We start from the raw sequence: 27,859 nt of genomic DNA on the forward strand, positions 1-27,859 counted from the left end.
TCAGTGTTTAAAATTTTTAAGTTTGAGCTATTTCAACAGGTCCGGCAAGAAAACTTTAGCGCCTGTAGAGACAAATCTCTCTCGAAATGAACTCGGGACGAATCATTACAAACAGCCGATAATGTCCGGAGTGGACTCGCGCGTACGTCTCAGTAGAGGACTTCCATCGGGACACGGTTTCCTCTCACCATTCGCAGTGCCTGCTGTCACTGGTGTACCTGTGCAGCAGCGACATCTTCGCCCTGATCACGTACGTGGGCTTCGCCACTTGGCTCGCCATCGGTCTGGCTGTGGCTACGCTGCCTTACTTCCGCTGGAAGGCGCCGAACCTCAAGAGACCCATCAAGGTGCGTGCGGGGTATTCGCTCAAATTTAGGCCAGCCTCGAACGCAGGTCGATGCTCGAAGGCCGGGGACTGGAGGGGGAGTGGGGTTCTGAGCATGAGAGAAAAAAAAACGAAAGAAAAATGAGGAATAGCAAAAATGAACATGATTTTCATTCATTGCAGCAAAGCTAGTCGACAGTCAAAAACTGCATGCATGACGTAGATGGTCCCATGAGCCTCCCAGAGGTGGCCCGGCACGATCTCTCTCATGCCAGGCCATCCCTGAGAGTGGTTAGATTCACTCCTCATCGTATGCGGGCTCTCCGTACACGGGGGGGGGGGGCATTAAATTGGGGAAGGCCTGCGAAGGCTGCAGTAGAACGTGCTTAACACCATTTGCCCAGATTTCGTATTGTGAAAGTACTGGAAGAACCGAGCCCCGTCCTGGCAATTCTTGAGCAGAGCCATGGTTATAACAGTCACCGATCCTTTCGTAAGGACATCTGAGAAACGTCGAACGTTCATCGGAACCCCTCGCGTTGCCATATTTTTTTAAAATTGCATACATGCTTGCACTTCCAGTGATAATTATCTATGGATACAAATTATCGAGCTGAATCACTGTTAGGCTACGCATTGTCATCAATTAACTGCAAAATCAGCAATGCGGTCTTGTTTGTTTGTCGTGAAGTTGAGGCCAAACTACACGTACGTGCGCCGGCGCGCGTTCTCGTGCCTCACGCATGCGCAGATTGTCAGATCGTGCGCGTCGAAGCGCAGTGCGAGCACAGATATCTTCTCCAGACAAATATCGGTGCTTTGACTGCCTCACAAAAATACGAAACGATGCCTACCAAGGCGAAAGTTTGAGCCAAGTAGACGCGCGCTCGCGCGCGTCTTGTATTTTTTTTACACGCGCCGGCAAGCGTACGCGTAGTTTGGCCTTTACGTTGCCCAGCCAGTGATTTGTGACTCTATGGATAATAAGTTTGGGAGTATTACGCTCATTTCAGCCCACCTTCGAGCATGATGCCACTGGTCGCAATCTCGTCCACTGGTTAGTGGCGACGACATGCAGCTAGTGTACGCCAGGCTATACTGAATTGGCTCCATTGTTGGGACGGCTGTAGTGCCAGATAACCTTCCACCATTCATGGGCGGGTAATTTCAAACTCACACACACGTCTAAATAAACGTGAGAATCTACTGATAATAAGTTTGGAACTATTGCGCTCATGTCAGCCTATCTTCGATCATGACGCTACTGGCCGCAATCTCATCTACTGGTTGGTGGCGACGACATGCAGCTAGTGTAGGCCAGACCATACTGAATTGGCTCCATTGTTGGGACGGCTGTAGTGCCAGGTAACCTTCCACCATTCATGGGCGGGTAATTTCAAACTCACACACACGTCTAAATAAACGTGAGAATCCACTGATAATAAGTTTGGAACTATTGCGCTCATGTCAGCCTATATTCGAGCATAACGCTACTGGCCGCAATCTCGTCTACTGGTTGGTGGCGACGACATGCAGCTAGTGTAGGCCAGACTATACTGAATTGGCTCCATTGTTGGGACGGCTAGTGCCAGATGACCTTCCACCATTCGTGGGCGAGGACTTTCAGAACTCACATTCACGCTTGAACAAAAGTGAGAAATGACCTTTTGTTTCGCCCAAAGTTGCACACCTCGACTCGCATGCGCTTCTGCGACAACGGAAGGACGTGCTTATGCTCTTTTTATGTGAATACTTTCAGTGCTTGTTTTCCCGAAGTTCAATGTCGTGTGCAGGCATAGCCATTTACTTTTCGCACTTTCTCAATCGCAGGTTAACCTTATCTGGCCCATAATCTACTTGATCGCCACTGTCTTCATCACGATTGTCCCCATGATTGCGGAGCCCGTGCAAACTGGTGAGTTTTCAGAAACGGTTGCCACAGAGTGCTTGCCGTTTCAGCGATTCTTAGCGTGCCTGACGTTTTAACGAGCGATGTGTCGCTGCATCGGCCAGGGTGGGACAAAGGCAGACGCTGGTCTGGAAACATGGTCGAACACAGCATTCGGCTCTTGTCTTTTCTGAACGTATACGTTGTTTGCTGCGCTGGTATACCGCGAGAATGGAGTAAAAGCTCGCCCGAACAACCCCCACGTTGTCGTGGAGGAACACTCCTCAAATGTAATTAGATGAACGTACACATCTCAGGTCTGTTTCAGAAAGTCACACTGTTATCGGCGATCGAAGGGGACAGACTTCAAGAGAAAGCTTTAAGGGGAAGCTTTGCTGCGGGAGATATCATCCAAATACATGTGAAAGAGGAATTCGTTCTGCTTGACATCCACTGCAGCGATATTGATGAGGTGTACGGCAGTTAGATGAAGAAGTTAAAATCTGGTAACTGGTGGCAGCTGATATTTTTATTTAAGTAATAAATTGTTGGACGTACAAGATTAAATAAGAGCTCCGTTACCAAGTTTATAACTGTCTAACTCAGTAATATATAATGATATCACGATTCTGTGAACTGCACCAATATAAGACATCTGAAAACTGGCAAAGCTGGCATATTATACATCGATCTCAAGTATGCCAGTAATTTGTGAATAGGACTTTTGCCTAACTAGTGTAAGCGTCGTAATAATTTCACGAAACATTTAAGGGAAATTCCGCAGTGGGCTAGCTGGTTCGACATAAACTTTGTTGCGCCGAGCGACGAAGGGACAGGACTTAACATCTGTGCTCAGGTGTCGTGCGTTGTTTTCTCTCTCTCTCAGTCCTGTCCCTTCGTCGCTATGCGCAACAGTGTTTATTATTTCACGAAAGAAATAATCTTAATGTGTCAAATTTCTACACACTACATGTTCTATAATAGATTAAGTTTACAGAACTACGGTATTTGTTGTTCGTGCAGAGTTGTGAATTTCTACTATTGAAACACTGTTTTTTTGGCAATTTTTTGTAGAACGTATGATGTCCCAAATAAAAATTATCCTTCCTACAGTTGTTGGCCTGGCTGGTGACATTGCTCAGCGCATATATCTTTTCTACAGGCACTTGAACAGGGAAATCACAGTTGAACGCGAGCTTAAGCTTCCTTTTAACCTTAAAACTCAACCTCCGTTACACCCGATTGTCCCCATTTCATATCATTTTGAGATACTAACATTCTCAATCTGGCACGGAATATGAAGTGAAGAAAAAGTTGAATCTTTATGAAATGTTTGCTGTTCTGATGACAGTTTTACGTGGCACTGCTTTCTTGTTGAGGAAGCAAGGCTTTCCGAAGAAAACAGTGTCACGTTGAGCTTAGCTCTGTACACATGCAGCCTACAAGGCCGGTCAAATTGTTGCAACACGCATATGGCAGGAAATATCGTTCGTGGTTGACAAAATGCTTAGACGTAGAAGCATGCGTTGCCTCGTAAGAATTCTTCGGACGCAGGACCAGCGTCATTTCTTTTTTCCGAGAACAAACAAAAACTGGCGAAGCATCATGAACTCGGAAGCGAAATTATTCGAGGAAGCGTGACTTTTAGTCTCGCAGTCTTCCGTCAACTCACTCCTCTCGTTTTATCACAGGATTCGGAGCCCTGATAATCGCCACAGGAGCACCCGTCTATTTCATCTTTGTCTACTGGAAAAACAAGCCTCGGTGGATCCAAGGAACATTCGGTATGAATCATTTCGTTGCTTGATTTCCGCTACTCTTTTTTGTGTTTATATGACCACTTACATTCGCAAAGAAGTTCTGAAAGCGAGTGTTAAAGCTTTGTACTGTTCGCACTATTTTTAACAGTACCCCCTACGACAGAAACGAGCAAAGAGAACACAGATATTGTGCTGACCAGCAACTGAGTTTATTACATGAATTGCAGGCCGTGCATGAAATAGGCCACTTCGTTACATGTGGTACATTACACGAAGTAGGCTCCTTCACGATCGCATGAATCAATAGGAGGGAGGCTAGCGCGTTGGTGGTGCTGGTGAGGATAGATCGTCACCAATTTGTCCAATTTGCTAACCTATAACAAGCTTGACTTCCCATCGACTTGCACACTCTCGTGTCGTACATACCCCTGCGGCTGAGACAGCTGCACTGACACGTCAGCACTCTGCGGTCGACGTTGCAACAAGAGTTGGAGGTTTCCATCAAAAGTTTTCTTTCACTTTTATCTGTGTCCTGAGTTTTGAGTGCTGCTTAGCGGGGAAGACAGTCGGTATACTGTCATTTGCGAGAGACGCCACTGTTGCCACATCTCCCATTCTGGCGTGATGATATTCTAGCAGCTAAGATTTACCTTTCAATGCGTCACGTTGAGGTTAGGCTTGCTTTGATTAGCTCGAAGGACAACTGCAACGAAAGTTCACTGCGTCTAAATTGGTTATAAATGCTGTACAAGCTGTGTATACTATTAGAAGCAAACATGACTAGGCTGCCGCAAGGAAGGTAAGTGACTAAGTTTCTTATTAACAGTCGATAAATAGCACCTAAGCCGACGACACGTGTACCTGCTAGTTAGCTGACGTAACACTAACCCCAGATCATAACCTTTATGACATTCAACGCTTCCCGGGCGCCGCTGACCTCGGAGGTCATGCCGAGGCGCCTTGTTGGTTCTCAACCTTCCGTGTTTTGCTTCATTTCCGGGGCAGCATTTCTTCTTTTCTTAGTTTGGTACCTATAACGTCTGTTATTGTGTACTTTTCGTGACGCTTCAAGCTGTATTCGAAACGTAAAATTTTGCGCGGTGGCTGCTATTTAAAACTCTGTGTGAGACAAGGCTTTTTACGTGGTCCAAACTTTCGTAGCAGTTGACTTTTAACTCTTTTGCTGCCGACCAGTTTCTGCAAGAAGACCTATGTATACCAATCGTTTTTATTAATCCAAACAAATACGAGCTATCAGAGAGACAACAATATAGTACTTCTGAAAAGATGTTTCAGGTGAAGGCTTCGAAAAAATTTATTTTGAAAGATTGAACATAAAGTAGGCTTGACCACAGTACTATTAAAAACCACTTCCCACCAGAACCATTTCGGAATACTGATTGGCACCGCAAGAACATGCTGCTCTCAGAATCGGGTGTATTCGTAGATAAATTTATTTGTGGCGCCCCCTATCGTGCAACATAAAAGAAGGTGCAGTGAAGCTTAACTAATTATGCTCGGTGCGGCGAACCACATATTATAAGGTTTTACGAGCCTAGCACGTTCTCGGTAGAGACAGGTAAAGTGCGACTGTCTTATATGTTGACAAGTTGCCTAACTCAAAGAGAAGTACATTTTTAGGAGACTGCCAGCACAGTGTCGGCCTGCAGTGGCAATCTTTCTAGATGTTGTAATGGGTATCCGATATCATGGTGAAATAATGTTATGGGGGCAGTATTAAATCTCATGTTAGTACTCCTGACGACCACTTGACGTCACACTCATTCAGTTTTTCCCCTTCCTTTCTCTTTTGCCTTGCAGATAGTGCCACGGTATTTTTACAAAAAATGCTGGTAGTGGTGGCTTCTGAAAAGCCCAAGGACGTCTAGGACGCACCTGGGTCGCCTTCTTTGGAAGGCACACTTCATCAACCGCCCACCTGCACCACATCTGCTCGGGTGTTCAAATGTCGTCGTCATCGTCGTAAAACACTGTCACCTAAGGGAAACCATTGGACACCATTGCTCGTTGTCGACTCGATCGCAAACGAAAAAAAAGAACACGGAAACAAAGAATCAAAGACAAGGAAACACCTACAGACAGGTCAAAAGAAAAAGGCCGACATTGTGAAATGAAAAAAAGAAAGCAAACTATAATAAGAAACAGAATAGCACTGTTAGTGTTTATAAGAATCGTGCAAGGAATGTCTCGTTGTAACAGATACCTGTTTTCGTCATTGAAGATATTGCTATTTTTGCTGACGCGCACGAATTTATCTAATCTCATTTACAAAGTGCTAATTGCGTGCGCCGTCTGAACACGCTGATCATAGGTAACCGCACTTCTCTGGTAGCTTTTACGGATTCTGCAGTTATTTACATGCTAGACAAGTCGAGTTGCACAAAGTTGTCCAGCGGCCTAGGCGGCATAGGAGACACTTCATGGTTTGCTCGGTGACGCTGTGCGTGTGTGACAAAACAGAAGCATGCATTAAAAAAACAGGTAGCTTTACATCGAAAATTTCGTACGCGGTGTTGCTAAATCATCCGAATCGAAGTCCATCACACATTCTATGATTAGATGGCTTCGTGTGTAGAGCTACGATTTGCCATACGGCCAACTTGCGTTCCCTTTCAGCTACACCGAAAGTGTAGTACGCTATCCCTTGTCGCAGTTAGGTATTATTAAGGACAAATGTTATCCATACCTGACTTTTAATTTTGTCTGATAGATTCAGCATCTCATTAGCACATATACATGTCCAGCGACCATCCCTCTTGGTCGACATGATCATTTAAGATAGACTCCGTGATGCAGATACTTTTTTTGAGCATTATAATGTGCTCCCAAAGAAGATGCACAGATACGTTTCTGCTGTTTCACTGAACTCATTGGCGCTCTCTGAAGCGGTGATCTGTTACAACGAGAAAAGCCATATAAGTATATATAATGTGTGTGAGTGTGTGTGCATGTGTAGGTAGAAACGTGTGTACATAATCCGGTATGCTCGTGAACATATATGCACGTATATTTTTGTAATTAAAACATTAAGTTCGCAGAAAAAAAGAGAACTTTGAGATGTTCCGACAGTCTTTCAGTACCAATGCTTCCATAAACGCGCGTAGGAACAAAATATAAGGAAGGGTATTTAGGACGTCGGAGGGTAGCTCTTTCGGACCCCTGCCACATATCGAATATTTTGCGCATAATTTTTGTTTCGTTTTCTTTTGCCATATGAGTCTGACATTATAGTTGCGATTGGTGTTTTCAACATTCACGAGATGGACCTATTACAATAGTTGAGAACTGTGCAGCTTATTTGACACAACGCATTTTCTTAATAAGATGGGCCCTGAGAAGGCGCAAATGGCACTACCAAAAATGTTACATTTTTACTTTATACAAGTGATTATCGCATTGCACACGATCATTATACTCGTAACAGATCCTTCGTACGCATCAGAGTTATCATTACTGTTTGTAGCTAAACAGTCTTACAAACCATTATGTTTATGCTCAAAGCACCTAGGTAGCACAACGCTTAACCAATCGTTAATTGTAACTTACAAAAAAATGTATTTCGTATTTACTATAGATTGCAACGTTCCAGGTTTATATGTTTGTGCAGTCAAAACAACCGTGGATGACCGCCGTCATAGGACGTTATAACACTATGACGCCACAAAACTTGAGTTTGCGCAGAACTGTTTGCCTTGTCACGGCCAATCTTTGTGGAAGAGCTATCATTACTGCAAAAGCATGAATGCTAGGTACATTGTTTTATATTTTGTTATCACACGTGATGGTGCAAAGGCAGGATCAGTCACAATTATCTGGAACAAGTTAGGCATGCTGAGTGTAAATTATGCTGCATCGGCAGTCTTAGATGTTTTTGTAAACAAATTGTTCATGGCCTTTTAAGAGCTGGACAGTTACTTTTGACGAAGTACCAAATTCATGTGCGATCGCAGGCGTCAGGTGATATGTCAGGTAGCATGCTGTGCTTTTCCGGGACATTCTGACTGAAACTGATCATGTTATTTCACTGTATGGTTTTATTTTTACTTGAATGATGCAATAAGTACGATCAAACATGAATTTTACTAATATATATATTGTTCCTGAGGAACGTTTGAGTGCAAACAGGCATGGAATGCATTTCTACACAGACAAAAGAACATCAACACAAGCCTAAAAGCTAGCTTAAAAGATCATTCTTTAAAACTTTTTTTCTGGATACAATTAGGTCATCTAACATTCTTGCTAGTTATTTTGTGCCATTTTTTCTGACAGGGTTATTCGGGGAGAGGAAGAATGATGCTGAAAGTCAGATTCAACTGATATCTTAGAGCGTGGCTCTTAGGCGCCTTTACCCTCGCTGAGCGTCGGCGTTGTCCGTCGTAACGGAGCGAACGAGCGCAGTGAAGGATGAAAGCGAACGCGGAGCGCAGCGAGAGATGAAATGTGGCAATAACGAAGAGAGCGCGAGGGAGAAAGCGGAGGAAGAGGGTGCAGCGGAACCATGAGGCGGAAAGCAGAGGAGGAAGGTATGGCGAAAGGGTGAGGAGGAAAGCGCGGTGCCGCGCAAGACGGGCTTTGTGGCAATGATGGCTACGAGATGGCGCCAGAGTAGCGCGCGTCGTCTGTTCACCAAAGCGCTGCATGAGCGGAGATCTGTCTGCGGTGGCAGCTGCTAATCGCGCCCACGTGTCACCCACGCGCTGCCTCTCGTGATCTCCCGAATTGGCGAGGCAGTTGCGCCACACTGCGCTACGTTTGTAACGTGCCGCACGAGTCAGATTGTCCGCGCTAGCCAATACATCGCGAAATGAAAACTCGTGGAGAGTTGCGCTCAAATTTCTCATTAGGGAGTATCGTAACCGTCAGTGATTTCTTTGAAGTAAGAAATATACAAACAATAGGGTGTTTTCAATAAAGGCTATTACAACAAGTACATAGAATGCATCATCTGTTTTGTCTTGTAACTGGCGGCACATTTTTTTCTTGACGCACTAAGGAATGTTGTGATCAATAACAGTCGTCGCACATTCAATGATAACTCTATGTGCTCAAAGGTACTTGCCTAAAAACGGTGCTGAAAGGTGCATCGTCAAGAGAAATTTAGGTGACATTAATTGTGCTTTCACTTCCCACTAAAACAAATTTCTTGACCAAACAATAGTTACTTCCATCAAATTCATAGACGATCGAGGCTCAATCAACATTATTAAACGAAAAGTCATTTTCCCATACCTTCTGTATCGCGAGGAGCATCTCGATATTTTGAGACACCATATCTGCTGCAACACACTCAACGAAATCAACTTACACAGTTAATCATCGACACGTTCTATTGACTTCGTTAGACATCTCTCGAAGTGTCTGCTAAAAATCGAGTTTTGTGTTTTCTTCGTAAGGCCCTATTTTGTTCTTTTAGCATCGAGAGCCTGCAAGCGTTCCACCAATGCCGGCAGCTATGCAGCTCAGTTCGAACTTTGTAACGCGAGCAACATCGAATGCGGCGCATGCGCAGAGTATTCACGTGCACGAAGGACGCATAGGAGGATATGTATATAGTTGAGTGCAAGAAGACAGCGCTGTTGTTCCAGTGAAATCTTTGAACGGTGTACAAGGCACAGGCTGTACGCGGTGACTGTACGCTACAAGGTGGCTGCTTTACCTTTCTTTTTCCTTTCTTCTGGATAGCCTTAATTTATGCTGCATCATTACCGGACACGTCATGCAAGTGCGTACAGACGCGCAGCTCTAAGCTATATGAATGGCTCGTTAGAAGAGAGGTGTGAAAGTGTCGATAAGTGATGAGACCATTGTTCTCGGCATAGAAAAAGGCATTAAAAATCTTTTTTTATACTTCTGTTTCCTTTGGTTCTTTGTTTTGTCCTGTACAAGCCTTTGTTGCATGCAAAATGCTTCTTGTTTTACATCTAAACTCCACACGTTGTCAGCGTTGGTTAATATTTCTTAGAAGTCGACGAGGACAAATGCACAGACAAAGGTTTGTTGTGAGGTCGTTGTGGTACTTTATTGCATCATATTATTTGATGATTCTCGCTGCGCTTGCATATGTTTCTTTCTGGTTATGCACTGCTTAAAAAAGAGCCGCAGGCTGTTGCTTGTTAGTTATGGTCCATAGAAAACAATTAATGCTGTCTGGTTGTAACCACAACAGAAAATTACCGCTCACGATTTATTGTCTGTTCTTGTTCGAGCATTGCAGTGCGTTCTCATAGACAGATTACCGATGGTAAACAAGATGTGTGCTGATAGTAAACGCCAAGAAATAGGGGTTTCAATGCTTTTTGATTGAAAAGGCAGGAGTTATACCTAAGTTGAAGTTTATTGAATTTTGAAGCTTATTTCGTGACAGAGTTGAAACACAGTCCGGACACAATAACCTTAAACGCAGTTTCGGTAGGGGTTCGTGTAATAATATTGTTTTACTGCTATGAAATAATTGAGAAAGAAACACTAAAAGCATTTAGCTCAGTAGTACAGACATGCCTGAAAATGCGAAAAAACAAACAATTTCTTTCGTGCGGAAGTAACATAACTGCTGATTTCATTTCAGAAAGTCAGACTGGATACAGTTGAACTGACCAGGATTCGTGCAACACGTTTCACATTTCTTTTTTTTTTCTGAAACATCACGAAGGATTCATAAAAATCTGTAGCACATCAGAAACGAGTTAGCCGAGTGATAAAACGAACATTGTTGGGTGCGCCATCTTGTGAAACCGTGTTCGGCCAAAGCTCGCCGGCCTTTTGATGCAGCGTGCGACTGTATTCCTCTTAATGGGTTGCGCAAATGAGTTGACAGCTACGCCATTATCAGTTGGATATATATCTATCGTTTTTGTTTTCGAAAACTACTGCCCGACAAGAGTAGGTGTCCCCACCACCTCTGAAGCTCTCGAATATGCCTCCAGATATCTTGGTATACGTCAGTGCTGAACCGTCTGGGCTATGCTAAATCCTTGTAATTTCATGTTTGGCATTATGGTGCCATTAGAATTAGCCGGTTATTTGATTCCCGTTCATTCTTTTGTGCCGCTATTGACGTGCTATATTCACTTGACGAGTCGCTGCTTCAGAAATAGCGGTTATAGACTAAGAGTTCGCGTGGTTCGCAGATACACAATGATAAGGCAAGACGCGCATTCGATATAGAACACTAAGTATTTAATCGAAGTGAAAGTTAGTTTGAAATTCTACTACATGATACAACACACCTTCAATAAAAGAAACGGAACACATTAGCTGCCACTGTAACGGCCGTTCTTGCCTGTTTGCCTGTTGACTGTTTTAATTACGAACCGTCATATAAACATTCATTTGCACCGACAGCTTGCTTATAATAAAATGTGTTATTTTTATGGTGCGCGAGTAGAAAAGGATTGTGTAGATTACGAAAGCCTTGTCGGTGTACGGAAAGGTGACATTATAACGTGATAGTGGGATCGACATATCATACCAAGTATGCTATACTGGTATAATGGAACAATGAAGCGTATATCTGAATAATCTTGCCGGGAAAGTGCTCAGAATGGCTTATGTTTGTTTCCGGTAGCGCGACCCAGCAAATTCTTTTACTGCCTCTCATCATTGCGACGCAGTCTCCTTTCGCTCGTCTACTTTCACGGGATGCGTCCCATAGATATTTTAGAATTACAAATACGAGACAAGCAGTGAACAAATGCAGAATTTAGGAACGCTTCGTTCTTCGCCGAATTTTCCGAGTGCTGATGCACGCCCTTTTGATGTGCATATTTTGTGCCATTTAAAAAAAAAATGTTTTTACCGAGATGAACGTAACGTAGACTTTCGTCAATGCAACAACGTCAAAACATGTCTTTCACAAAACCAGTTCTTCCAGCAAGTCACGGTTTGCTCCAGGCTCTAATTCTTGGCGCACCTTTTTGTTCAGCCAAAAAAAAAATGCCTCTTCGCCTTACAGCAGGTTGCTTGAGCCCGGAATCTAGCTGATGCGCATTAGAACACCGAAATGTAGAATTTATATAACCCATAAGTGCTGCCTTTTTGATCTAGAGCGTCTAGACAGGCGTTACCGACGTACAGAAACTTCAAGCTTGTCAAACGTTGTTGAGACGCACATGACCGTGAAAATTTATAACTTCGCGCTGCGTAGTCACCCAGCTACAGAAACTGTGATGGTCAGAAAAACAAGGTCGCGGCAGGTTTGCCCCGTTGTTGTTTGTAGTCTTGAACTTGCCGCATGGCCGACCACGAATCTCCTTGATGCGTAGAGCCCTCAATTGATGGGGCTGATGTTTTCCTTTTTATTTCTGACAAGTTGATGTTTTCATGTTGCGCCGTTGAAAAGATAGCGTGCAGACTTGGGCATGAGATTCATATTGTGCTACGTAGTAAACCACAACAGACTTGTTGCCTATTGACTCCGTTCGACCTCTTATGTTGTGCCTTATGCGAAAAAAAAAACTTCGTTGGTCGTAATTGTTGTCTCTTTTTCGTGAAGCGCCGTCTAAAGCTTAGAAATAGTCGTAAACTTGTGAAGTAGAGGTTAGAATCAGTGTGTACGTGACTTGTGGGTACTTCGTGTTCTGTACAATAAAGAAGTAATGGTGCTTAGATGGGTGCAGGGATGGGTGGACGGAATATTATTTGCGCCATCTTGGTGTTATGCAGGATGCTGCAATAAGACTTGGAGAGCCACGTTACAAAGCTCACTGTAGTTTACTGCTTACAGAATTTAGACTATCTTGCATTTACAACGGAACTGTCGTCTGGAGCCTGCCCGAAAGTGAGGCTACAAGGACTGCTTTCTTTGACGTAATGGCTGGATCGTGATGTTAACACCAATAAAGACTATGCTGACAGATTGTCAGGCTTCAATAACATCACCATTGAGCTTCTCGCTTATTGTTAGACCAGTTGTACACAAGAATCGCAACCTCAAAGGTGCATTGGACAAGGTGCTGAGTCGAACATTACCAATGCTAAACTTTCGTTCTGAATTTTTTTGTCATCGTTGTAGTCGCCACCATTTTAATTAACTCTGAATATTATTTCTGCGAAAGTAACTGACCCTCAAAAGTAGAATTTATAGTTTTCGATCATACACGGGCCTGATTACGAAGGCAGTTAGTGTGTTTTACAAGCACATAAAGCATAAAATAAAGCGAGAATCCAGCTCGGGGGGGCCATGGAAAAAACCGTTTTGTCGTGGGTGGTTCGTTCCTTGTAAGATTTCACTTAAAAAAACACGCAATGTTGCATTCCGTCTTACCCGGTGTGGCACATTCTGTACAGTCACGAATATATATGTGTGCTTTTTCTTGAAACGTTCGTCGATGTTCGTGTCATGTGAGAAACACATTTCACTTGAAAAAACATGCAATGTCGCATTCCGTCTGACCCGACGTGGCACGTTCTGTACAGTCAGAGATATACGTGCGCTTTTCTCGAAACGTTCGTCGATGTTCCTGTAATGTCAGTGTTCAATTTCCGTGCGTAGTTCACGCACACGATGGCGATGCAGCCTGACCGAGTTTCGAGAATACATTCACACACACACAAAAAAAAAGAAACTGCCAAAAGTATCACAAGTTCCTTTTCTGGACATTGAAATCTCGATAATAACGCTTAAGCTAATTCTGGTTGTTACCTTAAGTGATGTTTGTGCTTGTACGCGATGCCGGCATTTCTTGTCAAACTAGCACTTGCCGTGTTTTTTGCAAAGTTCAGTGTTTGATTGTGTTCGAAACGTGTGGCCAACTCTGCATGAAAATTGTCAGTGATCGACCTTGTAATGCCTAATCCCGCATGAAGGAAAATTGTTCACCTTTACTTTTGGCCATGCATGGATAGTACATTCGCGAAAAAAACATCAATGAAATCTGATTCGAGCTATAACCTAATTAGTGTAGTAATTGAGAAGCATTTGGTTGGCTGAACTATCCAAAACTGAAAACTGGCTCCAGCGTATCAAACGCTGCTATGAGGGCCATGCGTAAACTTGCATGCCCGTATTTAAATCAATTTTCAGGTATTAAATTCAGTACAGCATATACTATATATTGAGCATTAGAAGGTTAAACGCGTTTATTTCAACATTAAATGAAAACAGAAAAAAAAGAAAAACTAAAAAAGAAGTTTAAAGAAAAGAAAAGCTCACAATAAAATATGTTTCTTGTACGCTGAAGTTTCGCCAAGTATGACTAAAGCTTCGAGACTCGACGCAGTGGCGCACTTCGCTCAGGAATTTGTTCGTTAAGGAATATCGTGTGTTTATTGCCAAGCTTTCGCTGCGACGTTCCTGAAGTATAACGAGTATGAAGTATGACGAGCTAATCATGCTTTCTTTCGAGTAAAAAGTTACGGTTTCCTACACAACGTGATGGAAAACGCGTTCGTGAAGCGCGTGAGAAAAGTCAAACAGAAGGAAGGAATACCGCTCTGCAGCGCATTTCACGTAAGTTGGATCGGAAAGTGTTCGGATCGGAAATTTTAGAAAAAAAAAAACGTTTCATCGGTGTGTCATCTCCCCACGACCTGCCAACTGTGCAAGAAGGGTCAACTGTCTATGTACTGTGCTGTCACGGCTTTGTGTGCATTAAAATTGACGATGTGTACGTGAAATGGCTCATGTGCGTTTGTACCCCATTCGTACTCGGCATTCAAAACATTGAGTAATGTGAACACGAAACGTTTAGCCCTGTACGCCAGTATCGACCGTCGTGGCTGAGTGGCCGCAGGATTCAGCTGCTGAGAACGAGGTCGTAGGTTCGACTGCTTGTTGGTGCAGTCCTCCACTGTGGCGTCTGTCCATTCCTTGTGTTGTTTTGTAGCGTTGTGCATCAGCAGTCAACCAAACAGCCCATTAGTCAGTCAGTTAGTCAATCAAGAAATCAGTCAATCAATTATAGCGCCTTGTAACGCCCTATTTAAAGGGACACTAAAGGCAAATATTAAGTCAAGCTAAAATGACAGATTAGTGCTCGAGAAACTCTAAGGCGTCAATATTATCGCGAACAGAGCCTTAATAATAAAGAAATTGGGGTAAATGCAAGACATGATTAGAGACTCCCCCGGGACATTCAAGTAATTGCCCGATGACGAAAGCACTCTTCGTTTAAATTCTGTCACTAGTACTCAACCCCTCCTTGCAAGAAACGTCCCTGTATTGTATTATAACAGTAAATAAAATGCTACTTGTTCAGTTCTATGTCATTTTCAGAAGAAAGAACTAACTGAAATTACCCGTGACAACGACGCGGGCGGTCGAAATGTTTCGTTTTCGCTCGACTCCGCGCCGCCCGCGCTTTCGCGTTTCAGCACTTTCCTTATCGCGCTGTGATGCGCTGGTTTTGCTGGCTCGCGAAACTCGCACAAGTGCAAGCAGCAGAGAATTGCAACTTCCATGTGATGTCGCGGGATGCCAGAACCGTCTACGCCACTTGACCAAAAAGCAGCTGCAGCGGCGAATCCACCGCTCTGTCGCTCTGGATGGATGGATGTTGTGAGCGTCCCCTTTGGAACGCGGCGGTGGGTTGCGCCAACAAGCTCGTGCTACTATACTGCCTAATGTCGTAACTAGGTTAAACAATAAAAAAAGAAAAAAAAGCACTATGAACTCCCACAACCACATTTTCTGATCCCCTATTGTGAACTTTGATTTTGTACGCCTTCGTTGTTTGTCGTTTCCCTACTTTTCTTCCACCAATCTTTCAATCGCCTCTTACTAATCTCTATCGCGGACATGTTTACTTTCCCTCTGCTTTCGCTGAACCTAAGGGCTTCAAGGAGGCTAGCGCTGCCGAAAACGACTGCCTTGACTCGCTGTCGCCGTCTATCGGGCGCCTTCTTACTCACCCACGGCAGCAAAGGGTGGTCATGGCATACGCAATGTCACCACTGCCCCCTTGCCCCCCCCCTCCCCCTTGTTTTTTGGCCGGCGGGAGATCTGAGTTTCGAAAAAAGTAGCTGAACCCTTCAGGTGCAATATCCTCGTAAGCTAAGTCTTTTCTTGGAACGAAACAAGCGATGCGAGGTTTAGGAACGATATTCAAACAGTCCACGTCGACTTACTAATTTGCCTTTAGTGTCCTTTTAATAGGCGTCCCGTGCTGGCTTTTCCGATGTGACATCATTATGAAATGAAGACGAAAAGCGGCAACGGATAACAAAATGACAATTATTCATGAATAAATAAATGAGTAAATAAATTCAGCCAAGTGCTTATTAGTAACACAAAATACCACTCGCTATTGCAATTCGAAGTCATCGTACGCATAACATGGCGCTAAATGCTTCCTGCCATAACTGATGGATATTGTTTTTTGACGCAAGGGCCAGAGATAGCCAAAGAGCGCCATCACACTTGGTGACGAAGGGCAGGCTGTTAATTCTTCAGTGAGAAGATGAGTTGCAAATGGTGGGTGCGAGACGGCTGTATATCGGCGTAAGATATATATCCATTAATATTAATGTACATGAAAAGTAAGTGTTGCGGCCATAAAAGTACGTCATGAAGGTTAAAACGCGTTAATGACGGCAGCACTTGTGCCTCAGTAGAGCCCTTCAGCACAAGGGATGCGAGGCACGCGCTGTGTGACTGCATCGCGGCTGCAGCCTCCAAGGAGAGGAACTGGAGAAAACCAGCGAATAAACTGAGACACAAACACGACGGAAAGAGACCTTACACATGAACATTCCTTTCTGCGGTCTCCAAGCAGCCAAAAAAGAAAGAAACCGGCTTTCGTGGTGTTGCTTGCAGTGTTGGCAGTTTCAAAACTGGAAAAGGAATGCACATGTGTAATTAAGCTCTGTATATTTATGCGCATCACTTACATATACACCCTTCGTATATAAATATTTGACGTATAGTATTTTGATGTACTCGCGCCCTGTATGGCGAGTGGGGTGGGGGGGGGGGCGCCAAAAGACATGTCGGATTCGTTTAGTACTACAATGCAGTTCGTTGCACACGAGACATACAGGGTGTGTTCTTTAGCTGCGCCAAAATTTTTAATAATTGCCCATGGCAGATAGTACAATTCTAACCACTGATCTAAATTATTCGATGAGGCGGTCATTACTCTTACGAGAAATCAAAACGTTCAATAGAATAAAAAACGTAATTAGGCTAATTGGCTTTTAAATTAATTATGCTTACGCCACATACTTCAATCTACGCATTATAGCCGCTGAGTTCGCACGGCGCATCCGCTCAGAACGAATTCTCTGGACCAGCACCAGTTCCGAGATATTAATTTTTCAAAGTGTCCCTTGAAATGCACCGGTGTTCCAGTTACTTTTGCGCTTCCATGCATAAAACGGCGGGTTCGTGCGTCTGTGGCCTAGTGTAAAAAATTGGAGGACGCTTAAGCTTCGCCTTCAAGAGTGGAACGCGACAGCGTTCCCGTTGACCCGCCAAGGGGTGTAAGACAATGGGCTACGGCGCAGCGACTACGCGCCCCGCATCGGACGCGGTGAGCGTCGAGCAACGCCGCGTTCGGCGCGACAACGAAATGTGCGCCTGAGCAAGCGACGCACGCCTGAGCCTTAGAAACAGCTCGTTTCTAAGGCAACACCGCGTTCACTAGAGGCGCTTTTGTACCGCTTTGAAGCATCGAACTCGTGGCTCAGTGGTAACGTCTCCGTCTCGCACTCCGGAGACCCTGGTTCGGTTCCCACCCAGCCCATCTTGGAAGTTGCTTTTTATTTATGAAGTGCCTGCCGTGATTTATCGCTCACGGCCAACGCCGCGGACGCCGACACCGACGCCGACGACACCGGCTTTTCTGCGACACGAGCTCCTTAACGCTATCGTGTTAAAATTGCACGAGCACGTGCTCTCGCCCGCTTTTCGCAACGTGACGCGAGCCAGCAGCGGTAACATGCACGGTCACCAATGGCCGGGAGTGTGCACAATGAAAGCGCGGCTTTAATAATAAAAACACCAAACAAGCGCGTCTTTTTAATCGCGGCGATTCCCTAGGAAGCCGGGCACTCGTCGACGCAAGTCAAGGAATCGAGAAGGCGGTAGCCCCGCGAGCATTCGCACCCGGGTCGCCCACAGTCGTAGGCGCCGCATTCCAGCCCGTCGTGGCCACAGCGTTCCGGAAAGCAGGACTTGTGGGTCACGAACACCATGTTCTCGTAGAGGCACTTGGGAGGGCACGAGGGGACCGGCACGCATGACCCGCCGTCCCGCGATGACCTGGAATGACTGAATTCCTTAAAGGGACTTTCTGCCATTTTTTTTTTACAGCCAAGCTGCGTATGGCTAGACGATTTGTCCGTCCGTCGCCTGTACGCCGAAAACTCCTCCGGCGCAACCCCATGCGCATGCGCGAGAAAAGAGGAAGAGGCACGTTATTGGCTGCGCCAGTAGTGACGTCGTTGCTCTCCGTCGAAGCCGAGCGCGCACAGCTGTTTCTGTACGGCTCCGAAATGGGTAGGCTGCGCGTCATACGTAGCCCCGAGGAGCAGGCAGCTTTCAATCAGCAGCGCCGTGAGCAGGACCGGGAACGAGCTCACGTACGCCGTGCCGATGCTGCAGCCCGGGCACAAGAACAGGCTCGTGCAGCCGAGCGCAAACAGCAACTGCGTACCGAATATCCGGCATCCTACCAAGCCATCGTTTAATGAACCGTTGGGATTAACCCAGTGATAAACATCGAGTCCGCACGTTTCAGCTTCGCTGGTTAACCATCTGTACGGAGTGCTTGGGCGGTGATTTTCAAATTTCTTCTATTCTGTAGCGCAATAAAAAGCCTACCACTTTAAGTGTACAAACGTGCATTGGTTTCTCTGGAAATTGAGCAGAAATCTTTAAAACAGAATTTTTCGATTGGCGTAGTATCTTTTTACAACTATGTACGGGCGCAGACAACACTGATTACTGGAGGCGATGCTGATTTCGGAGGCCATGCATAAACGCACCACTCCGATCACCTTAACTGCGTTCGCCTGCACACGGCGGCGAGACCGTACACTTTTCACCACGCTCTCTCTGGAAACCAAAGAAGTTATTACTCACGCAAGTAAAAGTTAGCAGAAGGGCAATAAATGCAATTGCATGGGAATTCTATATTACATATACGACGAAAATAAAGCTCCGTGTGCAGCTTTTTGGCTATGCACCTGTACACAAATTGGTTGCACTGTTTAACCGTCTAGTGGCGCCACATATCGTTCTTGGCCCACTTTCAGAGCCAAATTAAAAATATAATTCCTTGTTTATGGGATGCAAGCATACAAGCATGCTTGTTTCCGTCAGTATGGTACACATTCTTCTTATTCCAACCACAGTCCAAATAGATGTTCCGAGAGATAGACAGTCCCTTTGCTGTGGTTCTGGTACGACATCTTAGACTTATTTCTGTCGTTGAATGAAGGTCCTGGAACTCAAAAACTTCAGATAAAATATAATGCCAAGCCTCAGAGTGCTGTACACTCCATTTCACGATAGCAGGCAACGCTAAGAAGGCTACAAAGAGACTTCTCACTGTTTACATCCGCGACCAAAAAAGAAACAGTGCGTCCGATATACAGCAAGGCATATGTTTGGTGATGTAATTCGATGTCGCATTAAGTTTCCTGCTTTCACGTCGCATTATACATGACGTAATCATTACGCGGAAGGCGTCACAAATTTGAACATATCTACCACCGAGAGAGCGCAGTGACACGCTTCTACCACTAGCGGCCACAGCGCACCGCTCGCACTCGCGCACAAAACGTAGTGCGCCACATACTGGGAGCACAGAGGTGTTCACGTGATACTTCTTTCAAAGTACCCTTACGTCACAAGTGGGGGGGGGGGTTCTGTAAGAGTCCACCTATGGACTGTCCATTTCGGCCACTGCTAAATGGATGCAGCTGTACGAGAGAGGAGGAGACGAGCGGCCCTAGCCAATCAGCAGCGGCCGAAATGGACAGTCCACTAGGTGGTATCTTACAGAATATACACCCTGCAGTTGTAATGTATGACGTAGTTCTTCCGCATATAAGGGCGTCGCTCATCAAAAGCAACCGCACTGCGAAACGCGCAGAGTGAGATTGAGACTTCTATGAGCGCTCTACTGACGTATATAGATTCCACAGTGTTGCCAGCATGAAACACGGGATAAATTATTTACTTTTGCAACTTCTCCATACGAACCAGTTTCGGTTTCACTTCCCAAGAAGGAAGGAAGGAAGGAAATCAACTTTTTTCAAGGTCCTGCAGGCCACGAGAGCTTTGCTCTCTCCGATTGGAACACACACACTCCCCCCAGACACCTCTCCCGAAGCTGCAGAGGAAGCCGCCATTGCCCTAGCTATCATCAACACTAAAGCACGGTATGTTTTATCAGACTCCAAAACTGCAATCCTAAATTTCGCACGAGGCCGAGTCCACGTCCCTGCTTTTTGCATACTGGACTCGCCCGTTGCACCCCCGCCCCGTCATGTGGAGCTGATTTGGGTGCCCGCGCACTGCGGGAATCCTGGAAACGAGGCCGCCAACCTCTTAGCCCGAGGTTCTTTAAACCGGGCTCTTGCGGCCTCCGATCCGGGATTCACGAAGGAGCGCGCGCACACTTTCAACGAGCTGACGAATGCCTCCAAGGCGGCGCGTCAGCTGTACCCCGCACCGCACAAATCCCTTAGCAATCGACAAGCAACCCTTTGGCGCCGATTACAAACTCACGCTCTCCCATCTCCTCTGACTCTTTCTCACTATCACCCACTTTTCCTCACATCACCCTGTAATCTCTGTCCCGAACGTCGCGCTTCTGCTCTCCACCTCCTTTCTCATTGCCGGCGGATCCTCCCCCGCGGGGCCTCGAGCACCTGAAGACCTGGGAAGACTGGGAGACCCTGCTGCGCTCTGGAGACCCGGTCGTGCAGACCATGGCTACTGATCGGGCTGCCAGCGTTATGGAGCGAAGCAACATAAACGCTTGCGTGCAGTGCGGTCGTGCGGGGGCCCGGGAGCCTGCGTGCTCCAAACTCCTCAGTCTTACAATAAAGTTTTTATGATGATGATGATGGAGCGAGTTCTTCGCCCCGGATCGCTTTTTCAAACTTGCGCTTGTCCGGTTCGGGGTTTATGTCAGCTTGCGAGCACGGCCAGAGTAAATGATAGACGTTAAGGGATGTATTGCAATTGGTTGCAATAAGACTTTCCGTAGAGCTCAGGCATGTAGTAGTGTAGTCTGTTTTGCGTGGGGTGTGTGTCTGTTTGTAGCATTCTGAGTCTAACCGCTTGAGCTCGAGTGAGCGTGCGGTTACTTCTCGAGAGGTATGTGTCTCGTGACGTCATGACGCCATTCGCTCCGGCTATCTTGCTCGTCTGCTAAGCTGCTACCTTAGTGCGAAGCCCGATGAACAACATACTAAGAGCGATTGCTGGGACAGCTCGGACCACGTAACGAAGTACGGCACATATCTGGCAATATTGAGGAATTGTGTGCTTCTTGCGTCACAGTGGTACGTACCCATTCTTGAGTATTGGCCAAGAATGCGCACGCAGCCTGTGACACATACCGGATGACTAAATCAAAGAATCAGTTGAATGTAATGCGCTTTTGTACATTAAGTTATCGGTGGGCTTCAGAGATACCCATGAGAAGACATTGTTTTCAGTGTTTTATGTAGAAATTCGTTTAATAGGCAGTTTTAGGTTTTGCACACCCAAGATTAGGGAATGCAAATCTCCGGGTATTCAAAAAATGACAAAAGGAGGACAGATCGCCAACAGGGCGCGGCGCTTCGGGTGCGCAAATTGGGTACCAAAAGCTATTTGGGAGTGCAAAATCTAAAGCTCGCTTTTTTTGTTAAGAAAAACAGAGGTGCGCTTACTGGCACTACTTTGTCGGTCAGCATATCGGCGTTACAGAGTAAGCCAGTTTGCTATTACTCGCATTCGGCTCTGGTATGACCTTTGTGTATATAGCCACGAATATATCCACCAAGATTGCGGTCGACCAAGGAGCCCACAAGAGCAGCTTCCATGCAAAACCCGGGACGATAGGCAAATCATAATGCAAAAAAGGAATAAGGATGCGGACACGGACACAAAACATGAGAATTGGACAACACGAACACATGTTGTCCACTTCTCTTCTGTCCGTGTCTGGACGCCTCACCCCTTTTTTGTATTATGAAACCTTACCAAACAGCTTATGTCGTTCTGAGGCAAACGAAACTTCGTGTTAAATGCAGTCGCCGCCTTTCCCATTGGCCTTCGAGCGCGCAAACCCACCTGACAAATCCGTCCAGGCAGTAGCAACCGGGCGAACATGTCCTTGGGCACGGGGCGGGGTAGACCTCCCCGCACACGGGTGGACAGCCGCCGCAGTAGGAGTAGTCTGAGAAAGGGTCCCGCCAGCAGGTGCGGCAATCGCTTTCGGCCACGCACTCGCCGAACGCCGAACGCCGGAAGCCTTCTCTGCAGACGCAACCCGAGCATCCCTTCTCGCGCGTGGAGTTGGAAGGGGACAGAGATTGACCTGTGATTAAAGTAGGAGGAGAGTGAGAGTGAGGCTGCAGGGAGAAACGAAGTGAGAAAGGCAGGGATGTTGAGCAGGGACGTGCCCCGTTGGCTACCCTACACTTGGGCAGGGGGAAAGGGGGCAGAATGCGTAAGTAAAAGGAAAGATAAGAAAGATAACGGAGATGAAGCCAAAATTCTGCACACATTCGCAGAGGAGTGATCGTTAATAGTCACGAGCGTTCTACAGCCCAGTCACCTTAAAAAAGTGCAATAGGGTTTTTTTTTTGGCCTTGTGCATAGGAGTCTGCTTAGGCAAATGTCCCGGGGTCTTAACCCCATCCCCTCCACCCTGCTGGCGCTGAGCCGTGCTCCCGCATGGGTTGCAGAAAATAGCGCTAGCCTTTTCTCCTTCCCCTCAAGAACCACTTCTGGGTCTTTTCCTCCGAGAATAGCCTGTCGTCCAAACGACTAAGGCTAGCTCGCAGAGCACAATGGTGCAGAAGAAGTGCTGCTCGCCGCAGGTGGACCCAGCCTTGCAAAAGTTGCCAGTATTTGCTCCGTTCGAGTGGCGCTCTATCGACTGCTGTAGGGTCTAGTCTGAAAGCCAGTCACGTTCAGTCTGTCAACACAACGGCATCTGGTGACGTCAGGGAATTCTGATGGCGACAATGTACTTGAACCGGGACACACCACAGGGGGCACGCCGTCCAGTCAACGTCGACCCACGTGACTCTCCATTCACACTCTAGCTTTGCATCAAGGAGGAGTTTCAGGAGAAGTCCGAGCACTTCCCGCCCTAATATTCCACGCCCTCGCGGGAAGAAAATGTCACTTCCACTTCAGTGCGGGGCCGTCTCGTGCTTCAATTGATCTCATAATACTTTACGTTACTAGCAATTTAAAGGTGGGTGTAGTACTGCAAATAGTATGTGCCGGTATAGTTGCCTCGTGCCCTAAAATACAAAATTTTAACTCGGGTCGAGTAGGTCTGGCACACTTTTTACACGTCACCTTCGACTGCTTCGCAGTGAAGCTTTCAGTTTCGATAGCAATTATACGCACACTCCTAGCGAATTTCCGCCTTCGTTGTCGCTGTCGGCGTCGGTATCGCCGTGAGACTCCGCATATGTTTAGGTATATGTATACTATATTATTATGTATGCTGTATATGCGGGCTAAATTGCCACATCATGATGTCACTAAAGTTGGTCATACAAGATCTTACGTTATTGACCAAATTATTCCCCAGAATGGGGAGAATGGCAGCCCATAACCAAATCTAACGAAGCATAGTATTCACAAAGCATGCATATTATTCTCAATCTTCTCAACACTATTAAATAATTAAGGTGCAAAACAATATCAGTTCTTAAGCCTCAAAGTGGCGCCAATTTTACTGGCGCGGCTCTTTACGGGTATCGTTACGGCTCTTTACCTGCGCGATGTCATTGTAGGCTCTACACGGCGTGTTAAAGCCTCTGCCGGAAGAAAAAATACTGAAACATCGACGCGACTTAACATCGCATAAGAAGGCCGTGCAAGCACTACTACGCTTCTTGAGATTTACCGGGCTGTGTGAACGCCTGTGATTGGAACGCCTTTTCTGTTACCTGTATCGTTTATTTTCCATCTTTTTTTCTTCTCCATTTTTTTCTTGTTCCTTTTTTTCGCTCTAATTCTGTCTCCTTTACAACCCCTATATCCCCCACCCCAGTGCTCGGTAGGAAACTGACAACTCGCCTCTGGTTAACCTCCCTGCCTTTCCTCTCTCTCTTTTAAGGGTGCCAGAAATTTTGGTGCGCCCTCGTATGTCGCAAGTTAGTCGGACCCGCTTACAGTTAGAACACCGTTCGAGGAGCCTGAGCGCGACGCCATACCTTGCTATCGCAGTCAGTATACACTTCACTCTTCGGACAAAACTGCCAATTTCTTTGAAGAGTATACCCTGTATGACACCTTCGATTTTTCTTCCTTTGAGTTAAACGAAGGTCCTGGACCTCTAAACAACACAGAAATTATTGTCCAGCCCAAAATCGACGTAAAAACTTTAGCGCATAAGCTTTTATATGAGTAAGTTTCGAATTTGTTTTCCAGGATGCATGTCGTCACGCAGAAGCAGGTCACGTGGCTACAGGAAACCGCGACGTCCTGGCACTCGTTCCGTCTGGTTCGGTCGTCTGCTACGCTCTCTGAGAGGCACGGCGTAGGATACCAGACGGCCGAGCGAGTCGGAGTGAATGCGAAACGAAAACGTCACAAAGTCCTTGTTTTCACGAGACCACTTTCTGGGGAATGACGTCACGACCAACACGCATTCTGGAAAACAAAGTTGGAACTGCCTTGCAGAACGACTGCTTAAGGCGCTCTCACGCTTGCCAGCATAACAGTGATCTTTTTCAGTGTTGCAGAAAGCTAGTTAACGAACACAGCTCAACCTAATTTTCCTTAAGCGCCCGTTTGATGTCAGCATGTGTGATTACATGCCTATGCTGCTTCTTTATATGTTATTTTCTCTTCTGCACAACCACATTTAGCATTGTACCTTTCATATGCCTCCTCTTTATACTTCAGTTATTGCGTATCTTTCGCAATCAATAGTCGCAATAGATTGTATTGTCAGTTTACCTTCTTTGGTGTCTCCACGACACGGGAGGTCAGGTCTTGAGCACGGGTCTCCAGGCTCTTCGTTCATTGGGCACTCAGACACCGGTGCTTCATCCGATTCTACTGAAAACGTAGCGCGCACTTAAGAGACCTTCCCTGACAAGTTGTAGCGACAGCCACATGCAACACTTTGCAAACGCTCGCCGACAGCCACATGCAACATTTTGCAAATGCTAGGCGACAAAGCAAATGCATTGTACTTGTTGAAGAAGTCATCAATTCCAAAGAAGGCGTATACATTCTCCAGTAAGTAGCGGGGGAACAGCCACGTAGAACGTGCTCAGTATTCGCATGGACAAAGCAAGTAACTTCACGCCAGTGAAGACCCCATAAATTCTAGATGAACACTTATATAGTGTACGAAAATTAGCAGTAGCACCACGTGGTAGCTGCTGTAAGTCCTCGGGGATACAGAAAATAGATTGACTTTGTTTAAGTGTTAAACTCTAGGAGAATGTCAATAAATTTTCACAGAAGTAGCGGGAACAGTCATATAGAACACGCTGCAATTCCTCAAGGGCAAAGAACGTACATACAGTCGGTGATGAGTACATATAAAAAGACTGCTCAACCGACTTTGCTGAATGGCAACCCGATTCCTAGCGAAGCTGTTTATTTCGAGCAGTTGCAATATGAACTTCAGTTGCCTGTATTTATATTACATACTAATGTAGCACGTATGCCATCCGCCCGTTTGAAAGCTTGCCCACACACAACGTTTCTGAACACCTGTTAGAGATTTTTTCTTACAAGAACCGTAATTCATGCACAGATATTTTTCTTGGTGAGAACGTGGCCCGTAATGTTCCGCCCGCCTTCCTAAATCTGATGTTGTTGGCATTTATAGTGTCTCCAGCTCCACGGATTAAATGCTGCTTCATTCGTAAAACACACTCATAGCATGAAGGAGCGGGCTTAAAGACTTCATTTATTACAGAGACCGCGAATAAGCTAAACATGTCGAACTTTGCCCACAGATTGCTTTATTCAGTATTTCCTTATTTTCACCAAATAAAAGCAACGTGCCATCTTTATAGTTCACCGAAGACACCGAGAGAATCGGTCACTAGCAAATTGTCCAACGCATGAAAATAGGAAAAAAAAAACGAGGGTTCAGCAATTGCTTGCAGTGGTTCAAATCAAACCAAAAACGTTGGATTCACTACACAATGACACTTAACGCGCCGCTTATTTCCTGAGAATTAGAACTATGTATCACGTTCAGCATATTTATGACCCTGTGAAACCTTGCAGGTAATGGCAGCGTACGTAACACTCTAGAATTCTTGGATAAGTAATTTTCTACAAAATCTGTAATGAACCTACACACAAGGCAGGATGAAATATTTGTCAAATGTTACCCGATACATGCTTCCTACTTCAACGAAACATAAATAATGCGCCTGACACAGTTTCCCGTGGATCGAAACCGGGAAAACCAACTGGCACGCCTACCATAACGCATGAAAATGGGGAAAGAACGAGTAGTCAATAATTGCCTTCAAATTACATAATTACCCTACACACCTTAAACTTTGCGTACACGTGAACTATAACGTGTACTCTTTCTTTCTCCTCCAGGTATATAAATTTTTATCAACGTTCGGTTTTACAGCACAGCGGCGAAATGGTAAGCGGTTGACATAACGCCTCTAACAGGACGAACACGAGCACTTGGAATCGCTCAGTTAACCCTTAATTAACACACACGCTTAGATACTTGACTGCACATAGTCAACAACATTGCCCACATCTCATCAAGATAAAAACCATGATACCACGAAGTTTATCAGAAAATCGTGAATGCACGCATATAACGTTTTCTACCCCATATATTCGCGCGAACAGCTGCAATTGTAATTCAATGTCTGCGTGTTCTATAAGATGTAGTGCTCGGCAGCACATTGCAGATGTTGCGACACCTCGTGGACAATGAAAATACAGACAATTTGCTGAAGAAGTGATGAACTCCAAAATATAATGTCTACACATTTGTTAAGAACTAGCGGGGACAGTGACGCAGAGAACATGTCGCAAATCTTCAAAGGCGAATACATTTAACCCGGTGAAGGAATGACACGTTCTAAGATGTCTGGAATTCTACTTTGATAATACGTGCAGTCAACACGGGGAAGATTGATTGCTTCCCCCCAAAAATGAGGATACCACCTCCATTTCTTTGGTTATTTGATAATGATGATCACAACAATGATCTCCAGAGAACGCGTCTCCCTAAGCGTCTCATTTTGTACATTCGTATCTTCACGGCCACGTCAGCAGTTCATATAGAGGAAGGGTTCAGCTAGTTACCTACCATCGCAAACTACTTTAAACCACAGCCACTTTGCTTAACGTGGCAGCAGAGAGAAGAACTAAATCAGTTTGGATTGAATAAGGATCCTTGAAGAACTTTACTTTCCTTCATATTGCGGCAATAGATTATAGGAAGAGGAAACGACGGTCAAAATTTCATTTTTCAATTTCGCACCGACACCTCGGGGCCGCGGTATGTCAGTGCGACATTACGGATTGCAAGGTATCTTTCTTTCTTCTCACAATCGTCGGCCGTTGTGGTCCAGTGAGAGTTCTTGAAGCTTCCGAAGTTCAGCATGTGGCTCCGTTAGAATACAATTTTAATGTTTACCGTTAAGAATTTCAATGGGCCAGAGCAGATGACGTCAAAGTCACGGCGAGGTAGCGGGATGACGTCACGGCGATGTAGTGGGATGACGTCACAG

General features: G+C 45.5%; 2 protein-coding genes across 3 annotated transcripts in view; one reads left to right on the top strand and one right to left on the bottom strand.

The window, feature by feature from the left end:
• LOC142563107 (large neutral amino acids transporter small subunit 2) overlaps positions 1-9,844 on the top strand; it is a 144,413-nt gene extending 134,569 nt beyond the window's left edge. The window contains exons 9-12 of the mRNA XM_075673633.1: positions 198-347; positions 2,156-2,240; positions 3,905-3,997; positions 5,795-9,844. Coding sequence (XP_075529748.1) covers positions 198-347; positions 2,156-2,240; positions 3,905-3,997; positions 5,795-5,862 — 396 coding nt within the window. The 3' untranslated portion in view covers positions 5,863-9,844. The remainder of the gene's footprint in view (positions 1-197; positions 348-2,155; positions 2,241-3,904; positions 3,998-5,794) is intronic.
• LOC142563108 (uncharacterized) lies at positions 1-25,179 on the bottom strand. Of its 2 annotated transcripts, none has more exons than XM_075673635.1 (3): positions 25,083-25,179; positions 22,227-22,473; positions 1-434 (listed from the first exon to the last, which is right to left on the bottom strand). In XM_075673635.1, exons 1-3 carry the CDS (start codon positions 25,147-25,149, stop codon positions 305-307), a joined length of 444 nt encoding a protein of 147 aa, XP_075529750.1. In that variant the 5' UTR covers positions 25,150-25,179; the 3' UTR covers positions 1-304. The 2 variants fall into 2 exon arrangements, with proteins under 2 accessions (XP_075529750.1, XP_075529749.1); XM_075673634.1 differs by lacking the exon at positions 1-434 and adding an exon at positions 17,903-18,194.
• Positions 25,180-27,859: the final 2,680 nt, after the last annotated feature.

The sequence above is a fragment of the Dermacentor variabilis genome, chromosome 11, assembly GCF_050947875.1.
Source record: "Dermacentor variabilis isolate Ectoservices chromosome 11, ASM5094787v1, whole genome shotgun sequence".
Classification (NCBI taxonomy): Eukaryota; Metazoa; Arthropoda; class Arachnida; order Ixodida; family Ixodidae; genus Dermacentor; species Dermacentor variabilis.